General features: G+C 47.4%; 1 protein-coding gene across 1 annotated transcript in view; it reads right to left on the bottom strand.

The window, feature by feature from the left end:
* The window catches only part of RBM28 (RNA binding motif protein 28), a 44,256-nt gene that overhangs the window by 16,676 nt on the left and 9,281 nt on the right, over window positions 1-18,299 (bottom strand). The window contains exons 8-14 of the mRNA XM_067469435.1: window positions 16,148-16,326; window positions 14,697-14,778; window positions 14,100-14,209; window positions 10,438-10,511; window positions 8,168-8,303; window positions 2,330-2,394; window positions 44-217 (exon numbers count right to left, since the gene is read on the bottom strand). Of these exons, the coding sequence (XP_067325536.1) occupies window positions 44-217; window positions 2,330-2,394; window positions 8,168-8,303; window positions 10,438-10,511; window positions 14,100-14,209; window positions 14,697-14,778; window positions 16,148-16,326 (820 nt within the window). The remainder of the gene's footprint in view (window positions 1-43; window positions 218-2,329; window positions 2,395-8,167; window positions 8,304-10,437; window positions 10,512-14,099; window positions 14,210-14,696; window positions 14,779-16,147; window positions 16,327-18,299) is intronic.

The raw sequence follows: 18,299 nt of genomic DNA, 5'->3' as shown, positions 1-18,299 counted from the left end.
AAATGCGACAAGACCTGCGCCCCATTTCTGATTGCAAGCTCACCTCCTTGATCCGGACGCCGCCGCCACCACCGCGCCCCTTGCCGCCCGCTGCCTGCAGCATGAGTGCCCGGAGGCGCCTGTCGTCGACGCTCTTGGGCAGGTTGTGGACGCAGAGCCTCGTCTGGGAGACGAAGATGTTCTGGTCCTTCAGCTTCTGCCGCTTCAGCTCCTCAAACTGAAAGAGGGAGAGAAAGGGGTGCTTTGTCTAGGGCCACACAGAGAGGGGGGCAGCCTGGCATTGAGCAGAACATGACCTCCAAGGAACCCGGACCACATGAGGCCAGCCCTTGAAAGCGTAGGAAGCAAAGCAGCGCCAACACTAGATAGATAGATAGATAGATAGATAGATAGATAGATAGATAGATACGTTTTATTGATTGGCCTATTGGCCGTATCAAAACATTTAACACATAAACACATTTAACACATAGTCATACATACAACATACAACCCTCGGTATGAGAGAGGTTAAAATAAACAAACTGTTGGCAGATCCCGTTCAGGTCAAATGTCAGTGTCACCTCCACAGTTTACCCCAATTGATTCTAAATGTGCAATTCTCAGCTGTGTTGCTTTGAATAGAAAAAGGGTCGTTTTGTGTGTTATTTTAGGATTCTGGCCGGCCAACAAAAATGAAGTTTTAATATGTGGATCCCAGTGTGTTTTGTGAATAATGTATGGTCCAAGGCAATGGTCTCTCTCTTTCTTATACAGCTCACAGTTGAACAGAACATGTGTGATATCCTCCACCTCTGATGATCCACAAATACAAACTCGTTCGTTGTATGGAACTTGATTAAACCTTCCGTGTTTGACCATTGAATCCAGCTGCTCAAAACGAGCTCTGGTCAATACCCTCCTGAGGTGTTTAGGCATTTCTGTTTTTAGATATCGAGCTGTTTGGAAGGTATGCTTAAAGCAGCCTAACCATTTCAATGAGCCAGCTTTACTGAGGGTAGCGATGTCTTTTTGGCCTTCTATATCCAAAACTGGTTGAGCAACTATTTTTGGGTCTAGCTCTTCTAAGAGGTTCGGATACCGAGTCGGAAGTCCACAGCTCCTAATGTATTTTGACAGGAGAACTAGCCAGGAGGTCTGATGTTGATTTTCTATCTGCTCTAACAGGCACAGTTTTGGGAGTCTATCATTTGCCATGGCAGTCAGTTTTGACCAGTAGTTGTAGGCCCTGATTTTGGATAAGCCATCCACTGTATATACTCCCAGTTCCGCTCTTACTGCGGCAGCTGGGGTCGTCCTGTCCACTCCTAGAAAACTTCGCAGGTGCTGGGATTGTGATTGCTCTAATAATGGTACCTGGTTTAGACCCCAAACTTCAGCTCCATATAAGAGCATGGGAGTAACCTTTGCCAGCGCCAACACTAATCTTCAGAGCAATGAGAGACAGAGGGAGACCAGGTGCCTGCCCACCGCCTTGGTTTCACCCCCATTTCCTAGATCCATGCAGGTCAAAATGTTTTGCACGTAGCGGTCACTCCCCACTTCTTCTTCTTCCCCCCAAAAGTCTTTATAGCACCGGGACTGTGGCGCAGCTGGCTGAGTGTCAGCTGCATTAAGATCACTTCTGACCACAAGGTCATGAGTTCAAAGCCAGCCTGGGTCGGAGTGAGCTTCCAGCCAATTTGTGTAGCTTGTTGTCGATCTTTGCAACCCGAAAGACAGTTGCATCTGTCAAGTAGGAAAATTAGGTACCACTGATGTGTGGGGAAGTTAATTTACCATGGCGCAGGTGTCTGAGTGTCAGCTGCATTAAAGTCACTTCTGACCACAAGGTCATGAGTTCAAAGCCAGCCTGGGTCGGAGTGAGCTTCCGGCCAATTTGTGTAGCTTGTTGTCGACCTTTGCAACCCAAAAGACAGTTGCATCTGTCAAGTAGGAAAATTAGTTACTATCTACGTGTGGGGAAGCTATTTTATTTAATTTATGAGGCCATAAAAAAGATTCCAGCAAAGCATGCGGGGAATGCGGAAGTACTTCATCAGTGTCGTATATGGACGATGAAAGCGACAGCTCCCCTGGTGTCCAAAAAAGTTAAATAGCCTCTGAGTGTCTCTCTATATCTGTTGTGTGTCTTTGACATTGAATGTTTGCCATATATGTGTACACTGTAATCCACCCTGAGTCTCCTATGGGGTGAGAAGGGCGGAATATCAATACTGTCAATAAATAAATAAATAGTGCACCTTTGTGGCCCTATGTCTGAGAGGAGAGCAGCGAGGGCCAGGCTGCCCCCCAACCCTCCCCCCACCACCCATGCCTTGGGACTCACCCGCGCCCGCTTGGCCAAGTCGGCTTCGCTCAGTCCCTCGGCAGCTTTGGTTCCAGCGCGGATCACTGCAAAGAGGAGGAAGGGGCACAACATGAGATGGTTAAGTAGGTCAGAGGCGTGCTGGCCTCTCAGAGCGGGAAGGGGGTCCAGAGGGGGAGCATTTATTGTTCAAGTTCTTAATCATAGAATCCAAGAGTTGGAAGAGACCTCCTGGGCCATCATCCAGTCGACCCCCATTCTGCCAAGAAGCAGGAATATTGCGTTCAAAGCACCCCTGACAGATGGCCATCCAGCCTCTGTTTCAAAGCGTCCAAAGAAGGAGCCTCCACCACACTCCCTCCGGGGCAGAGAGTTCCACTGCTGAACGGCTCTCACAGTCAGGAAGTTTTTCCTCATGTTTAGATGGAATCTCCTCTCTTGTAGTTTGAAGCCATTCCTCCATCACGTCCTAGTCTCTAGGGAAGCAGAAAGGAAGCTTGCTCCCTCCTCCTCCCTGTGACTTCCTCTCACATATTTATACATGGCTATCATGTCTCCTCTCAGCCTTCTCTTCTTCAGGCTAAACAAGCCCAGCTCCTTAAGCCGCTCCTCATAGGGCTTGTTCTCCAGACCCTTGATCATTTTAGTCGCCCTCCTCTGGACACATTCCAGCTTAGAGTCAGTATCTCTCTTGAATTGTGGTGCCCAGAATTGGACACAATATTCCAAGTGTGGTCTAACCAGAGCAGAATAGAGGGGTAGCATGACTTCCGTGGATCTAGACACTAGGCTCCTCTTGATGCCTGAGGCCAAAATCCCATTGGCTTTTTTTGCTGCCACATCACATTCCTGGCTCATGTTCCCCTTCCTCCCCACGAGGACTCCAAGATCTTTTTCACTCGTATTGCTCTCGAGCCAGGCTTCATTGTCCCCCATTCTGTCTCTTTGCATTTCGTTTTTTCTGCCAAAGTGGAGTATCTTGCATTTCTCTTATGCAGTATTTTTGGAAGGCCTGAATTGAGGAGCCACACCCTCCCCACCTCTGCTCTACAGGAAGCCCACCTGCCACCTCCTGGCCCCCAAAGCGGCCCACTCGGGACTGCTAACTGAGCTGCTAGAAACAGCGAAGGCAATACATGGAGCAAACAAAGCAAAACGGTGGGCCTTTGTATTGCCAAGGGTTTTCACACTGGGGTGTTCTGTACTTTCTGGGCTGTATGGCTGTGATCTAGCAGCGTTTTCTCCTGATGTTTTGCCTGCATCTGTGGCTACTGAGGACCAGGTTGTGGCACAGCTGGTTGGGAGTCAGCTGCATTAAAAATCACTACTGACCAAAAGATCATGAGTTTGAAGCCAAGTGGGTCGGAGTAAGCTCCCAACCATTTGTCTAACTTGCCGTCGACCTTTGCAGCCCGAAAGATAGTTGCATCTGTCAGGTAGGAAATTAATTACCACTTATGCGGGGAGGCTAATTTAACTAATTTACCATGCCATTAAAAAACTCTCCAGCAGCATGCAAAAGAATGAGGAAGTACTCAATTGGTGTCACAAGTAGACGGTGAAACAACAGCTCCCCCAGTGACCGGAAATTTAAAAAAAAACCATACCCTCATGAAGCTGGAAGTTAAATGTTTGGGTTGTTGTAGGTTTTTTCAGGCTATATGGCCATGGTCTAGAGGCATTCTCTCCTGACGTTTCGCCTGCATCTATGGCAAGCATCCTTAGAGTCCCACCTCGGAGTCTAAGATCTACTGGAGAGGCCCTGCTCTCGACCCCGCCTTTATCACAAGTGAGACTGGTGGGGACGAGGAGCAGGGCCTTCTCAGTGGTGGCCCCCCGCCTGTGGAACTCACTCCCCGGGGAGATCAGATCAGCGACCTCCCTCCTCTCATTCAGGAAAAAGCTGAAAACTTGGATGTGGGACCAGGCTTTCGGAAACTCTGGCAGCTAAAAAAGAAAGACCATAATGATGGGCAAATAATGAAGAAATCCACTGGACCTATGGAATGCGAAACACTGACCATGAGACTGTTTATTGTTGTGCTATGGTGCTATATATTGATGTTTTTAATCTGTTAATTGTTTAATTATTGTAATTGTTTTTATATTTGCATGTATTTGGATAAGGGCATCGAATTGTGCCTTCTTTTTGTAAGCCGCCCTGAGTCCCCCCTCGGGGGTGAGAAGGGCGGGGTATAAGTAGCAGAAATAAATAAATAGTGAGGTCTGTTGGAACTAGGAAAAAGGGTTTATATATCTGTGGAATGACCAGGGTGGGACAAAGGACTCTTGTCTGCTGGAGCTAGGGGTGATTGTTTAAACTGATCATCTTGATTAGCATTTGATGGCCTGACTGTGCCTGGAGCAAACTTTTGTTGAGAGGTGATTACATGTCCTAGTTTGTTTCCTCTCTGTTGTTGTGCTGTTGCAATTTACCTCTGAGGATGCTTGCCATAGATGCAGGCGAAACGTCAGGAGAGAATGCCTCGAGACCATGGCCATATAGCCCGAAAAAACCTACAACAACCCAGTGATTCCAGCCATGAAAGCCTTCGACAATACAGTTAAATCTTTATTTATTTACCATATTTATATACTGCCTTTCTCAGCCCGAAGGTGACTCAAGGCGGTTTGCAATCGGCATAATTCAATGCCCCCAATAACATAAGATATAATTAAAACATTAACCTATAGTATAAATTATATAAAAACAATAAAAGCAATAAAAAACAATAGCCTCTGTGTGTCTGTCTATATATGTTGTGTGCCTATGGCATTGTCTGCCATGTATATGTCCGTTTTGATCCACCCTGAGTCCCCTGCGGAGCGAGAAGGGCGGAATATAAATACGGTAAATAACAAACAAACAAACAATGTAAATAAATAATAATAAATACTGGCATCTCCAGAGGAAGATCTGAAGGAGCAACAGCACCAATGGAAATGCCAGGACAACATCTTCCTTTCAGATCTGGCCACAGATACAGGTGAAACGTCATAGAATCAAAGAGTTGGAAGAGACCTCCTGGGCCATCATCCAGTCCAACCCCATTCTGCCAAGAAGCAGGAATATTGCATTCAAAGCACCCCTGACAGATGGCCATCCAGCCTCTGCTTCAAAGCTTCCAAAGAAGGAGCCTCCACCACACTCCCTCCGGGGCAGAGAGTTCCACTGCTGAACGGCTCTCACAGTCAGGAAGTTCTTCCTCATGTTCAGGTGGAATCTCCTCTCTTGAAGTTTGAAGCCATTGTTCCCTTGCGTCCTAGTCTCCAAGGAAGCAGAAAACAAGCTTGCTCCCTCCTCCTCCCTGTGGCTTTCTCTCACATATTTATACATGGCTATCATATCTCCTCTCAGCCTTCTCTTCTTCAGGCTAAACATGCCCAGCTCCTTAAGCCGCTCCTCATAGGGCTTGTTCTCCAGACCCTTGATCATTTTAGTCACCCTCCTCTGGACACATTCCAGCTTAGAGTCAATATCTCTCTTGAATTGTGGTGCCCAGAATTGGACACAATATTTCAGGTAAAGTGGTCTAACCAAGGCGGAATAGAGCATGGGGAGCATGACTTCCCTAGATCTAGACACTAGGCTCCTATTGATGCAGGCCAAAATCCCATTGGCTTTTTTTGCCGCCACGTCACATTCCTGGCTCCTGTTCCCCTTCCTCCCCACGAGGACTCCAAGATCTTTTTCACACGTACTGCTCTCGAGCCAGGCATTGTCCCCCATTCTGTATCTTTGCATTTCATTTTTTCTGCCAAAGTGGAGTGTCTTGCATTTGTCACTGCTGAACTTCATTTTGTTAGTTTCGGCCCATCTCTAACATCTTCCTTTCAGATCCGGCGACAGATACAGGGGAAACGTCAGGAAAAAATGTAGTTGCATAGAATCTGTATGTCTGTGTGTCCAATGCCCAATTTATTTATTATTCTTTGTCTAAATATGTTTCCGTCATCTGATGTCCCCTCTCAGACTGGAAATTGCAATAAAAAGAACCTATGCTTTAAAGGCACTGAAAAGTCATTCATGACAGATACAGGTTAAACGTCAGGAGAAAATGCTGCTAGAACATGGCCACACAACACCTCAATGGGCCCTTGGCTTCCACTGGGTCAAGTCCCAGGATTCCCTGTGGATACCAAAATCCATGGATGCTCAAAAAATAAAAGTAAAACCTTTTAAAAACTATTTCCAAGCCGTGGAGGGTGATGGCCGGCATCATTAAAGCCAGGCAAGGAAACACTTCAAAAGCCTTGGTGTGTAATAACATCATCATCAGCATCATCAGCATCGTTACTCAGCCGGGAGAGCAGGGGGGGGGGGGGTCCAAGGGGACAGAGGGAGCCGGCCCCGCCCTCACCTCGGCTGACCTCCTTGCGTCCATGCCCTGCCCCAAAGGGCCTTCGGCATGACGCATCCCTCCTCGCTGCAAGCCAGAGCCTTGCCTAAGGCACCCACCGACCAATCGGGGGAAACCCCACAAGCCTTTTTTCTGGCCGGAAAACCACAAGCATTTTCCAAATTCCAAAAGGGACGTCATGCGGAAGAGGGAGCCGGCTGGGGTCAGGCCTTTCCTAGGAAGGGAGCACACACTCCTGTACTCAAAGGGCAGGAACCCACCTCAGCATTGGGAGGAACTTCTCCGAAAGAGTTGCTTGAGGATAGAATGCATTCCCCTTTGGAGGCGGCCTTCCCACTAAGGGTTGGGTTTGGGTGGGTCTCTCTTGGGATCAGGAGTGCAAGAGTTGGGCCTCACTGGATGCTAGGATAGGGTTGGGCTAGATGGCCCTTGGGGTCTCTTCCAACTCTATGGTTCTATGAAGAGCATTACTAGTATTATTATTATTATTATTATTATTATTTATTATACATTTCAGTTTATTTATAGCCCACTTTTTCTCTCCACAAGATGATGATGATGATGATTATTATATTTATACCCTACTACAAGGAGACTCAAAGCAGTTATACTGGGTGTTGATGGAGTGTCCCTGCCTGGCAGAATGGGGTTGGACTGGATGGTCTTTGGGGGTCTCTTCCCACTCTATGAAGAGCTCGTTACAAGAGAGGAGATTCCATCTGAACATGAGGAAGAACTTTCTGACTGGGAGAGCCGTTCAGCAGTGGAACTCTCTGCCCCGGAGTGTGGTGGAGGCTCCTTCTTTGGAAGCTTTTAAGCAGAGGCTGGATGGCCATCTGTCAGGGGTGATTTGAATGCAATATTCCTGCTTCTTGGCAGAATGGGGTTGGACTGGATGGCCCAGGAGGTCTCTTCCAACTCTTTGATTCTAGGATTCTAGGATTCTATGATTATTACTATTATTATTATTTTACTGATACATAGATCTATATGCTGGATTTCATATCACAAAATCACAAATCAAACACTCCCCAAGCGTCTAGGACTGTGTGGTGTATGGCTATTATTATTATTATTATTATTATGTTTACATTTATTTATACAAGGATATGATGATTATGTTTATTTACACCCCACACCAAGGAGGCTCAAGGCAGTTCTGCTGAGTGTTGCCTGGCAGGATGGGGTTGGACTGGATGGCCCTTAGGGATCTCTTCCAACTCTTTGAGCTTATGTACCCAGAGAACCAATCAGAGCACGCAGAGAATGAGGCAGACCCAGTTCCTGACCCTTTCCCTATTGCCCCCAGCTCTGGCCAGCACTTTTGTCCTGGACATTGACCCACAGGCAGCCAGGTGAGATGGGGATGCCAAGGTGGAAATGGCAGCTCTCAGATTAAGTTGCATGTGACCTCCACTCCAGAGGTCAAAGGGCAGTCTGGCCGGCCCCACAGCCCCCCTTCGCCTTCCTCCCCCCCCCCCCCGGGCCCCCCACTCACGGCCTTCTCTGGCCAGGTAGAGGTTCCTGGTGCCGGTGGGCTTCTTCTCCTTCTTGCTGCGCAGCTGCTGGGCTTCCTCTCGGCTGACGGCCAGGTCCACCCTCAGGCGGCGGCCCCCCAGGAGCAGACCCCCGCCCTGGCAGGAAGAAGGGGGAGGGGCCACCGTGAGTGACACAAAATGGACCCCAACACGGAGGGAGGGATGGCATGGCACTTTGGCAGGATAGGAGAAAGGCACAGGCAGGGGATGGGGAACACCTGGCTTGGAAAAGGGGATCGAGGAAGGACTCTTAGAGGAACACAAGCAGAACGCACGTCAAAAAATCTCTAGGAAGACTTTCATTTGTGTCGATGCACATCATGAGGAATCTTGCAGACAGGACTTGATTTTAAACACGAAGCTCATTTGTGCTTCATGTAATCCCCAAGTTAGAATCCTCTGACTTACAAACAACTCATTGTTGAGAACAGGGCTAGAACAAGAGGAAGTAAGAAGAATCTTCCCCTCGGAAGGAAGGAAGGAGGGAAGGAAGGAAGGAGGGAGGGAAGGAAGGAGGGAAGGAAAGAAGGAAGGAGGGAAGGAAGGAAGGAAGGAGGGAAGGAAGGAGGGAAGGAAGGAAGGAAGGAAGGAAGGAAGGAAGGAAGGAGGGAAGGAAGGAAGGAAGGAAGGAGGGAAGGAAAGAAGGAAGGAGGGAGGGAAGGAAGGAAGGAGGGAAGGAAAGAAGGAAGGAGGGAGGGAAGGAAGGAAGGAGGGAAGGAAAGAAGGAAGGAGGGAAGGAAGGAAGGAGGGAAGGAAAGAAGGAAGGAGGGAAGGAAGGAAGGAAGGAAGGAAGGAAGGAAGGAAGGAAGGAAGGAAGGAAGGGAGGGAAGAAGAAAGGAGGGAAGGGAAGAAGGAAGGAAGGAAGGAGGGAGGGAAGGAAGGAGGGAAGGAGGGAGGGAAGGAAGGAGGGAAGGAAAGAAGGAAGGAGGGAAGGAAAGAAGGAAGGAGGGAAGGAAGGAGGGAAGGAAGGAAGGAAGGAGGGAGGGAAGGAAGGAAGGAGGGAAGGAAAGAAGGAAGGAGGGAGGGAAGGAGGGAAGGAGGGAAGGAAGGAAGGAGGGAAGGAAAGAAGGAAGGAAGGAAGGGAAGAAGAAAGGAGGGAAGGAAAGAAGGAAGGAAGGAAGGAGGGGGGGAGGGAGGGAGGGAGGGAGGGAAGGAAGGAAGGAGGGGTGGATTTTGGTCAATGAGTTTCATGCAGACACTGACAGAGAGGCTTCGGTGCAAAGGGCAGATTCTCATGAGAATGTTCCTGTCAGGCCTTGGGAGAAAGGTTTATTCCTTCCGCCTGTGAGCTCTCCAGATTCTAGTTTGGAAAACAGCCTGGCACCTGCTAAAGTTAATGAGGAGTCAGATAAGCAGAGTCGGCAGCTGGAGATTAGCCAGAATCGACAAGAGGCCTAGTGTTTACGTAGATCCAAAAAAATTTGTCACTTAATGTCAAAGACTGGGGGAAAACGAAACCAGTTCTTGGGATTTAAGGTTTGCCTGTAGAAAGTCTTGTCAGATCAGGCATCCTTTGGAAACCAAGGACAAGCCTCATGGAATTCCTGGTCAAGTGGTCTCGTCTTCATGTTTTTTTCCTAGCCTTTCAACTTGACTAGCAGCGTCCAGTATGTTCTTGCTCCTTGGTTGATTCCTGTCTGGATTATCAGTGCCTTGGATTATATTTTATGCCTTTTAAACATTGCTTTTGATTGCTGTGTTTGGACAATGTGTCTTCTTGCTGCCTTTGAATGCCTTACTGTTTTTTGGAATCTTATCTATCTTTACAAGCATTTATTTCTACTGGCTGTTTTTTTTTTTTTTTTTGCTAAGCTTTAATAAAAAGGATTGTTCCTTCACTCAACGTGTGGCTATTTATATAGTCAGAAGGGCTATTTCCTGTTCTGGAGTGCAACACAAGCATGGGGTGGCCACCTGCTTGGAGCGCTTTGAGGAGAGGGCAGGACTGGGTGCCCCCTTTATTTATTTATTTATTTGCAGTATTTATATACCACCTTTCTCACCCCTGGGGGGACTCAAAGCAGTTTACACATAAACAATGGCAGAATTGATCAGCAACACACATCCCAGTGTTCCTTTCTCTTCCCACTGGTGTGGAATTTGCATTTCCCTCCCCCAACTGCCTCTCGCTTCACCCTTTCCTGTTCTTTTCTATGGCACACAGCAAACAGAGAAAATGTTTCTCTTGTCACCCCTTGGGTGCCCCTTGCAAGTACCCCGAAGGCCTCACCTCGCTCTCATCCTGGGCCTTTTGGAGGCATTTCTGGGCGCCTTCCTGAGTCAGGAACTGGGCAAAGGCACAACCTGCAGAAGAGGAGGAAGGAGAGAGACTGAGGCACAGAGGGAGCAAATGGAAACCACAGCAAGGCCGAAAACACATTTTGGAGCGAGGCAGGAGGCACCACACACCCAGCCACCAAGACCTTTCCTCCTTGTTTATGTGTATATGTCTGTGCCTTGCCTATGCTAGAGGATCAAGTCCAGGGTGACCAAAAGACATCATGGATAGTGGCTCTAAATAATGAGTTGGCTAAAACTGGCCTGCCTTTACAATTTTTGAACAATCTAGGACCTAGGGCAAAACAAGTGCTCATGCAATGCACTCAAGATATCTACGCTCAGTTGGACCTAGCTGTCAGGAGTCAATTTCTGACAACATAAAGACATTCCCTCCATGACATCCTGACTGAACCATCCTGGCTGAATCAATTCTCTCTCTGTGACATTTTGAGGGCGCTGGAAACCTTGTATTGGAACTTGTGAAACAACAAGCTCTAATAAGGAAAGGGGAGATGGGCAGTAAGAAGGGGAGATGGGCAGGAAAGGTGTATAAAAGGAAGTAGTGGTGGGAAAAATTCATGAGTGTCTTTCTTTGCTGCAGAGATACAAGCAATATATCCATTTCAAAGCAAAACCGGCTTGTGAGTGGTTATTTAATATTGCTATATAGATCCTACAGTCTGACACTAGCAAGCATAGGTAGGTCTTCTGACACAAGGTTTTTAGCTTCCCACAAAAGGAATATTCATTTAGACCACTCTCTGAGTATTCCACTCCCGCATCCCTTAAGAAGAATATATACTAGGGTCAGGTTTGAACAACTCGGTATTATGATGCAAACCGGGCATTACTGTAACATCCCGAGAAGGGAGCGATTCTGCGTCTGGGGAGAACAAACTGTGGAAGATATCGAACATTTCTTGATTGGCTGTCCAGCATATGCTGTACTGCGATACAGGTATTTACATCCAATATTATCCAACTTTAGGTCCCCCAACAGAACTGGGGGACCTAAGAGCCATAGCAAACTACTGGAAGCGAGAGCGAGCTTGTGCTGGAGCTCGCTCCGAAGCCCTGCCTTCCCCCCCCCCCCCCCAGGCTGCTCTCTCTCTTGCTAGTGTGCCTGTTTTCCCTTGCTAGGGAAGCGATGCGAGTGTACTCTCGCAGTTGGCAGAATTCAACTGTGAGCGTACGCTCGCATCCCTGCCCTCTGCAATGGAAAACAGGCACTCTAGCAAGAGAGAGAGAGAGAGAGCAGCCTCGGGGGGGGGGGGGGGAGGCGGGGCTTGGAGCAATCCCGAGCACAAGCTTCCTGTAGTTTGCTGCGGCACGAGCGTATGCTCGCAACGCTGCCCTAGCAAAGGGAAATAGGCGGAGAAAGAGGCGGAGAATCGCTCGTGCTGGCTTAGTTTGCTCTCGCAAAATCCTAGTTTGCTACGGCTCTAAGGAGAGGCAAGATCCACCATAATCAGAGTAAGCCTTTTTAGTCTGAAAGCTCTCAAGAAAATAGCATATTTCCTGAAGGAAGAAACCAGGAAAATAAGACTCTGACTGTAAATAGAAGGTCAGCCACTGTCTTGTCCTTTTTGCCTTGTCTTTTACGCTGTATTTTGAAACAGTCATATGACTGGTCAAATAAATACATTTGTATTGTTTTGTATATGTTTGTGTGTGCACGTTGGTATTCTTGTGGCACCCAGCAAACCATGCATTTTTATTTTCAAAAAGCAACACCAGGCCCCAAATTTCCAAATATACACTTATTTCAAAATGTTTGATTTAATTAGTCAGATTGTTTAATATGTGTGTACTTGTACCACTTTCAGTTTTTAAACTAATTCAAGAGGGGTTTTCTATTTCTGCATGCCACCCTGACACCTGATTGCCATGAGCAATAACAGAATGCTGTCCTGAGGTGGCTTTGAAGCAACTGATTTCGAAGTGGATAGAAGTGATTTTAATGTTTGTATATATTTATGGTTTCATGTCTTGGCATTGAATGCTTGCCGTATAGATGTTGTGCTCCACCCTGAGTTGGGGTGAGGAGGGCAGAATATACATGTGATGCCTGGCTCGAGAGCAGTACGTGTGAAAAAGATCTTGGAGTCCTCGTCGACAACAAGTTAAACATGAGCCAACAATGTGATGTGGCGGCAAAAAAAGCCAATGGGATTTTGGCCTGCATCAAGAGGAGCCTAGTGTCTAGATCTAAGGAAGTAATGCTACCCCTCTATTCTGCTTTGGTTAGACCACATCTGGGATATTGTGTCCAATTCTGAGCATCTCAATTCAAGAGAGATATTGACAAGCTGGAATGTGTCCAGAGGAGGGCGACTAAAATGATCAAGGGTCTGGAGAACAAGCCCTATGAGGAGCGGCTTGGGGAGCTGGGCATGTTTAGCCTGAAGAAGAGAAAGCTGAGAGGGGATATGATGAGGGCTATGGATAAACATGTGAGAGGAAGCCACAGGGAGGAGGAGGGAGCAAGCTTGTTTTCTGCTTCCTTGGAGACTAGGACGCAATGGAACAATGGCTTCAAACTACAAGAGAGGAGATTCCATCTGAACATTAGGAAGAACTTCCTGACTGTGAGAGCCGTTCAGCAGTGGAACTCTCTGCCCCGGAGTGTGGTGGAGGCTCCTTCTTTGGAAGCTTTTAAGCAGAGGCTGGATGGCCATCTGTCAGGGGTGATTTGAATGCAATATTCCTGCTTCTTGGCAGAATGGGGTTGGACTGGATGATGGCCCAGGAGGTCTCTTCCAACTCTTTGATTCTATGATTCTATGTTTCAAATAAATAAATAGTAATAAATAATATGGTGGGAGGCAAGTATTTTAACTAAATAACAGAACTGTGAAGACAAAAAAAAAAATCAAAAGTTTATGCCACGACATCCCTACGCAGGTCCTAGCAGAGGAAATGGGTGGCGGCCTCAACACAGGACTTTGCAGGGGTCGTTTCAGGATGGAACATGGAGCTCATGGCGATAGTGGAAAATGATGCGTATACATATCTAACCACCTCCTTATTGGGTCCCAGCATTTCTCTGATTCAGTGCTTCTCATCTTGGGGAAGTGCTCCCATTCCAGATGTGGGGACGAGAGACAGGGACTTCTCGGTGACTGCTCCCTGGCTATGGAACTCCCTTCCTGGTGAGATCAAGTCGGCTTCCTCTCTCCTGTCCTTTAAGAAGGATGGTCAAAACTTGGCTGTGGGACCAAGCTTTCGGGTCAGGGCAATAAAGCAGCAATAGGAAAGATGACCAGGCCAATTAGATGGGACGTGGATGACTAGGACGGTTTTAAATGGTGTATTTTAATATTGAGATAAATGTTTTGAATGTTTATGTATGTATATAAGAATTTGTGCCCCGGCATTGAATGTTTGCTGTTTGTATGTTGTGCTCCACCCTGAGTCCCCTGAGTCGGGGTGAGAAGGACGGAATATAAATGTTTTCAATAAATAATAAATAAATAAATGTGCAGCCAGGGATCTACTTTATCAAAGATGGCAAATAGCACTGTGTTTGGCAAGATGCTGAGGATATTATCATCTAGTGCCCGGCACACACATACACACTTTGGCCACTGCCCACCCACTCGCCCGCCTGACCTTTGGAGTGCTCGGTGTCGGGGTGCATCACGATCCGCACGTACTTGAGGTCCCCAAAGGGCTCCAGCAGCTCCCCCAGCTCCTCCTCTTCTGTGTCGAAGGAGAGGTTCCTGGAGGAGAGAGAAGCAGGGAGGAGGACTGGGATTAGGGTCGGCCCTGTTTCGCCAATTCCTGCAATCCTGTCCTATTGTTCCTTCACATTTGATGTCACCTCCTGGGGCTCGGCTGTCAGGAGTCAATTTCTGATGGCATGAAGACATCACCAATTCCCTCCGTGACATCCTGACTGAATCAGCCTGGCTGACTCAATTCTCTCTCTGTGACATTTTGTAGTGTTGGAAGCCTTGTATTGGAACTTGTGAAGCAACAAGTTCTAATAAGGAAACTGAGAAGAGGGGGAGATGGGCAGGAAAGGTGTATAAAAGGAAGTGGTGGTGGGGAAAAGTCAGTAGTGTCTTTCTTTGCTGCAGAGATACAAGCAATATATCCATTTCAAAGCAAAACCGGCTTGTGAGTGATCATTTAATATTGCTATATAGATCCTACAGTCTGACATCAGCTGAGACCTCCATCCTGGGCCCGGAGCCCCAAACCCACCTGATGAAGACTGTCTTTCCTTCGTTGACATCCGAAGGGAGCTTCTTCCGGCCCTTCTTGGGCTTTGAAGGGGCTTCTGCATCTGAAACAGGAAGGAAGGAAGGAAGGAAGGAAGGAAGGGGGAAGTCAGTCCACTGGGGCTCAAAGCTCTCTGCTCCAAAGGCAAATGTTTGCACAAACTACACCACAGGAACTAGCACAGGTCATGTTACATGTGTCCTCAAGTCACCTGTTGACCGAGAGAGACCCCTTGAATTCTCTAGGGTTTGCTAAGGCCAAGAATCCCCAGAGGTGATTCTGCCAGTTCCTTCGTCTGAAACATGTCCACCACTGAGGGCCTTCTCGGTGGTGGCCCCTTGATTCTGGAACTCTCTCCCTAAGGACATCAGGCATGCCCCAACGCTGGCAGTTTTCAGGAGGAGCTTGAAAACGTGGTTGTTCCAGTGTGCCTTCCCAGAATAAGGAAACTCCAAGCAAGATATCCCCAAATGCACTTTACTAGAGATCTAGGAAATCTGCACGCCCCATCCCCCTCCAAATACCTATCCTTTTCACCTTCTCACCTGGTCATGTCCAGCATATTTTTAAATTTTAATTATTACATTTGGCCCTGCTATAGATTTTAATGCGTTGTGGTATGTTGTTAATGTTTATTGCTTTGTTTTGAGTACATTTGTTGTTGCATTGTTATTGTTGTTGTTTTTACTGATGTATGTGGGCTCGGCCTCTTGTAAACCGCACCGAGTCCTCCGGGAGATGGTAGCGGGGTATAAATAAAGGTTTATTTTATTATTATTATTATTACACTACCTGAGATTGCTCAGCAGTCTCCCATCTCAGTGCCAACCAGGACTCATACTGCTGCGCTTCCAAATAGTGCCTTGCATCTAAATGCCAAAACCGCCCACCAATGAGAACGTCTTGTTGCCTGAAAGGTTCAAGGCCGGAGGTCCGCTTCCAGGAAGAGGTTCAGATGACAAACCCCACTTATTTTGCTCCTGGACCATCATTCCAGTTTCACCCTCCCTATAAAAGTCCTTCAGGCCAGTATAGGTCAACACCTTTGCTTTTTGGAGAGGAGGGCGAGGTCAGTCAATGGAGTGGCTTAAAGCATATGGAGAATGGGACCACAACCACAACAGACCTCCATTCCAGTCACTTCGTTTGTGGTTTCATTGCCAGTAATGGGACCGCAACCAAACTCCCAAGTCTAGAGGCAAATCATTGCCAGTAATGGGACCGCAACTGAACCCCCAAGTCTAGAGGCAAATCAGAGAGAGATATCCCTCCCTGTGGGCTTGCGGTCAGTTCTGCCCTCAGGCCAAAGGATTAAGGAGGGTTTTGGCCCAAGGCAGCAAGGCTCTTCTGGGGTAAAGCCTTTCAAAGGGCCCAACAGTGCCTGCCCCACGCACCAGAGGCCTGCCTGGCCCCTCAGGAAAGCCCAATCCCACCTTCTTCTTCTTCCTCTTCCTCCTCCTCTGAGTCATCTCCATCCTCTTCCTCTAAGTCTCCATCCTCTTCCTCCTCACTCTCAGCCTCCGATTCCTCAGAGTGCTTGGCCTTGTGGGGCACTTCCTCCTCCTCTTCCTCCTCCTCGCTCTCCGCAGGTGGGACTGGTTTCTCAAAGTACCTGCAAGCAGAGAGCGGTCAGTAGCAGAGACCTGTCTCCCCAGGTCTGGAGAGTCCCAGCAATTCCTGCTTATGTTTACAAAGCATTATTTTCTGTATTATCAGAAGGACTCCAAGATCTTTTTCACACGTACTGCTCTCGAGCCAGGCATCCCCCATTCTGTATCAATGAAATGCAAAGATACAGAATGGGGGATGCCTGGCTCGAGAGCAGTACGTGTGAAAAAGATCTTGGAGTCCTCGTGGGGAGGAAGGTAAACATGAGCCAACAATGTGATGTGGCGGCAAAAAAAGCCAATGGGATTTTGGCCTGCATCAAGAGGAGCCTAGTGTCTAGGTCCAGGGAAGTCCTGCTCCCCATGCTCTATTCCGCTTTGGTTAGACCACTTTACCTGGAATATTGTGTCCAATTCTAGGCACCACAATTCAAGAGAGATATTGACTCTAAGCTGGAATGTGTCCAGAGGAGGGCGACTAAAATGATCAAGGGTCTGGAGAACAAGCCCTATGAGGAGCGGCTTAAGGAGCTGGGCATGTTTAGCCTGAAGAAGAGAAGGCTGAGAGGAGATATGATAGACATGTATAAATATGTGAGAGGAAGCCCCAGGGAGGAGGGAGCAAACTTGGAGACTAGGACGCAATGGAACAATGGCTTCAAACTACAAGAGAGGAGATTCCATCTGAACATGAGGAAGAACTTCCTGACTGTGAGAGCCGTTCAGCAGTGGAACTCTCTGCCCCGGAGTGTGGTGGAGGCTTCTTCTTTGGAAGCTTTTAAGCAGAGGCTGGATGGCCATTTGTCAGGGGTGATTTGAATGCAATATTCCTGCTTCTTGGCAGAATGGAGTTGGACTGGATGGCCCATGAGGTCTCTTCCAACTCTTTGATTCTATAATTCTATGATCACTTATCAGCAATAATAATAATAATAATAATAATAATAATAATAATAATGCCTCTAGAACATGGCCATATAGCCCAAAAAAACCTACAACAACCCAGTGATTCTGGCCATGAAAGTCTTTGACAATACAATAATCTATACAAATAAAAATATAATGTTTGTTTGTGTGATTCACAGAACTCAAAAACCACTGGAGTCCTCGAGTCCCTTTCGGGGAGATGGTGGCGGGGTATAAATAAAGTATTATTATTATTATTATTATTATTATTATTATTATTATTATCATCTGTCAAGTTCCTGCAGAGAAGAGTAACTAGCCAACAAAGAGTAGGTTGTAGGTGTGGTTGTCCCTAAAGCAGCCAGAATGCAGAACGTCTGAACCATGACGCGTTGCTAAAGCTCTAAACGGTTCCGGCCCAAGATACCTAACTGACCGCCTCTCGGCCTATGAGCCCATGAGGACTTTGAGATCTTCCGGGGAGTCCCTGCTCTCGATCCCACCTGCGTCACAGGCACGGCTGGCGGGGACGAGAGATAGGGCCTTCTCGGTGGTGGCTCCTCGGCTGTGGAACACCCTTCCCGTGGACATCAGGCTAGCCCCCTCCCTGTTGATATTCCGCAGGAAGTTAAAGACCTGGCTGTTTAAGAAGGCATTTGATCAAGAAGTGCAATGACTGGTAACTTGACCATAGGAATGGAACAACGGAAATGGTATTGGATTGTGAACTTGACGATGAGACGACTCGGAATGGCTTTGCAATAATGTTGATGTTTTTGATGAGATGTTTTGATAATGATTTACTGCGGATTGTTTTTCACTATGTTTGTATTTTGCACCTGTTTTTCTATGTTGTAAACCGCAATGAGTCGCCATTAGGCTGAGAATTGCGGTATATAAGCGTAGTAAATAAATAAATAAATAAACAAACACAGCCAGCTGCTTCTTCTCTTGATCGTAGACCTCTTGAGGGAGGGGAGATGGAAGATGGATGGGGCTCCATCCACTGCTTTAAATTAGTTTATGAACCCCTGGAAACCTGCTTGGTTTTGGCAAAGGGAGAGCAGACTGG

This window comes from Anolis sagrei, chromosome 5, assembly GCF_037176765.1.
Source record: "Anolis sagrei isolate rAnoSag1 chromosome 5, rAnoSag1.mat, whole genome shotgun sequence".
Classification (NCBI taxonomy): domain Eukaryota; kingdom Metazoa; phylum Chordata; class Lepidosauria; order Squamata; family Dactyloidae; genus Anolis; species Anolis sagrei.
The sequence above is the reverse complement of the archived record's forward strand: the minus strand, read 5'-3'. Positions and strand labels throughout refer to the sequence as shown.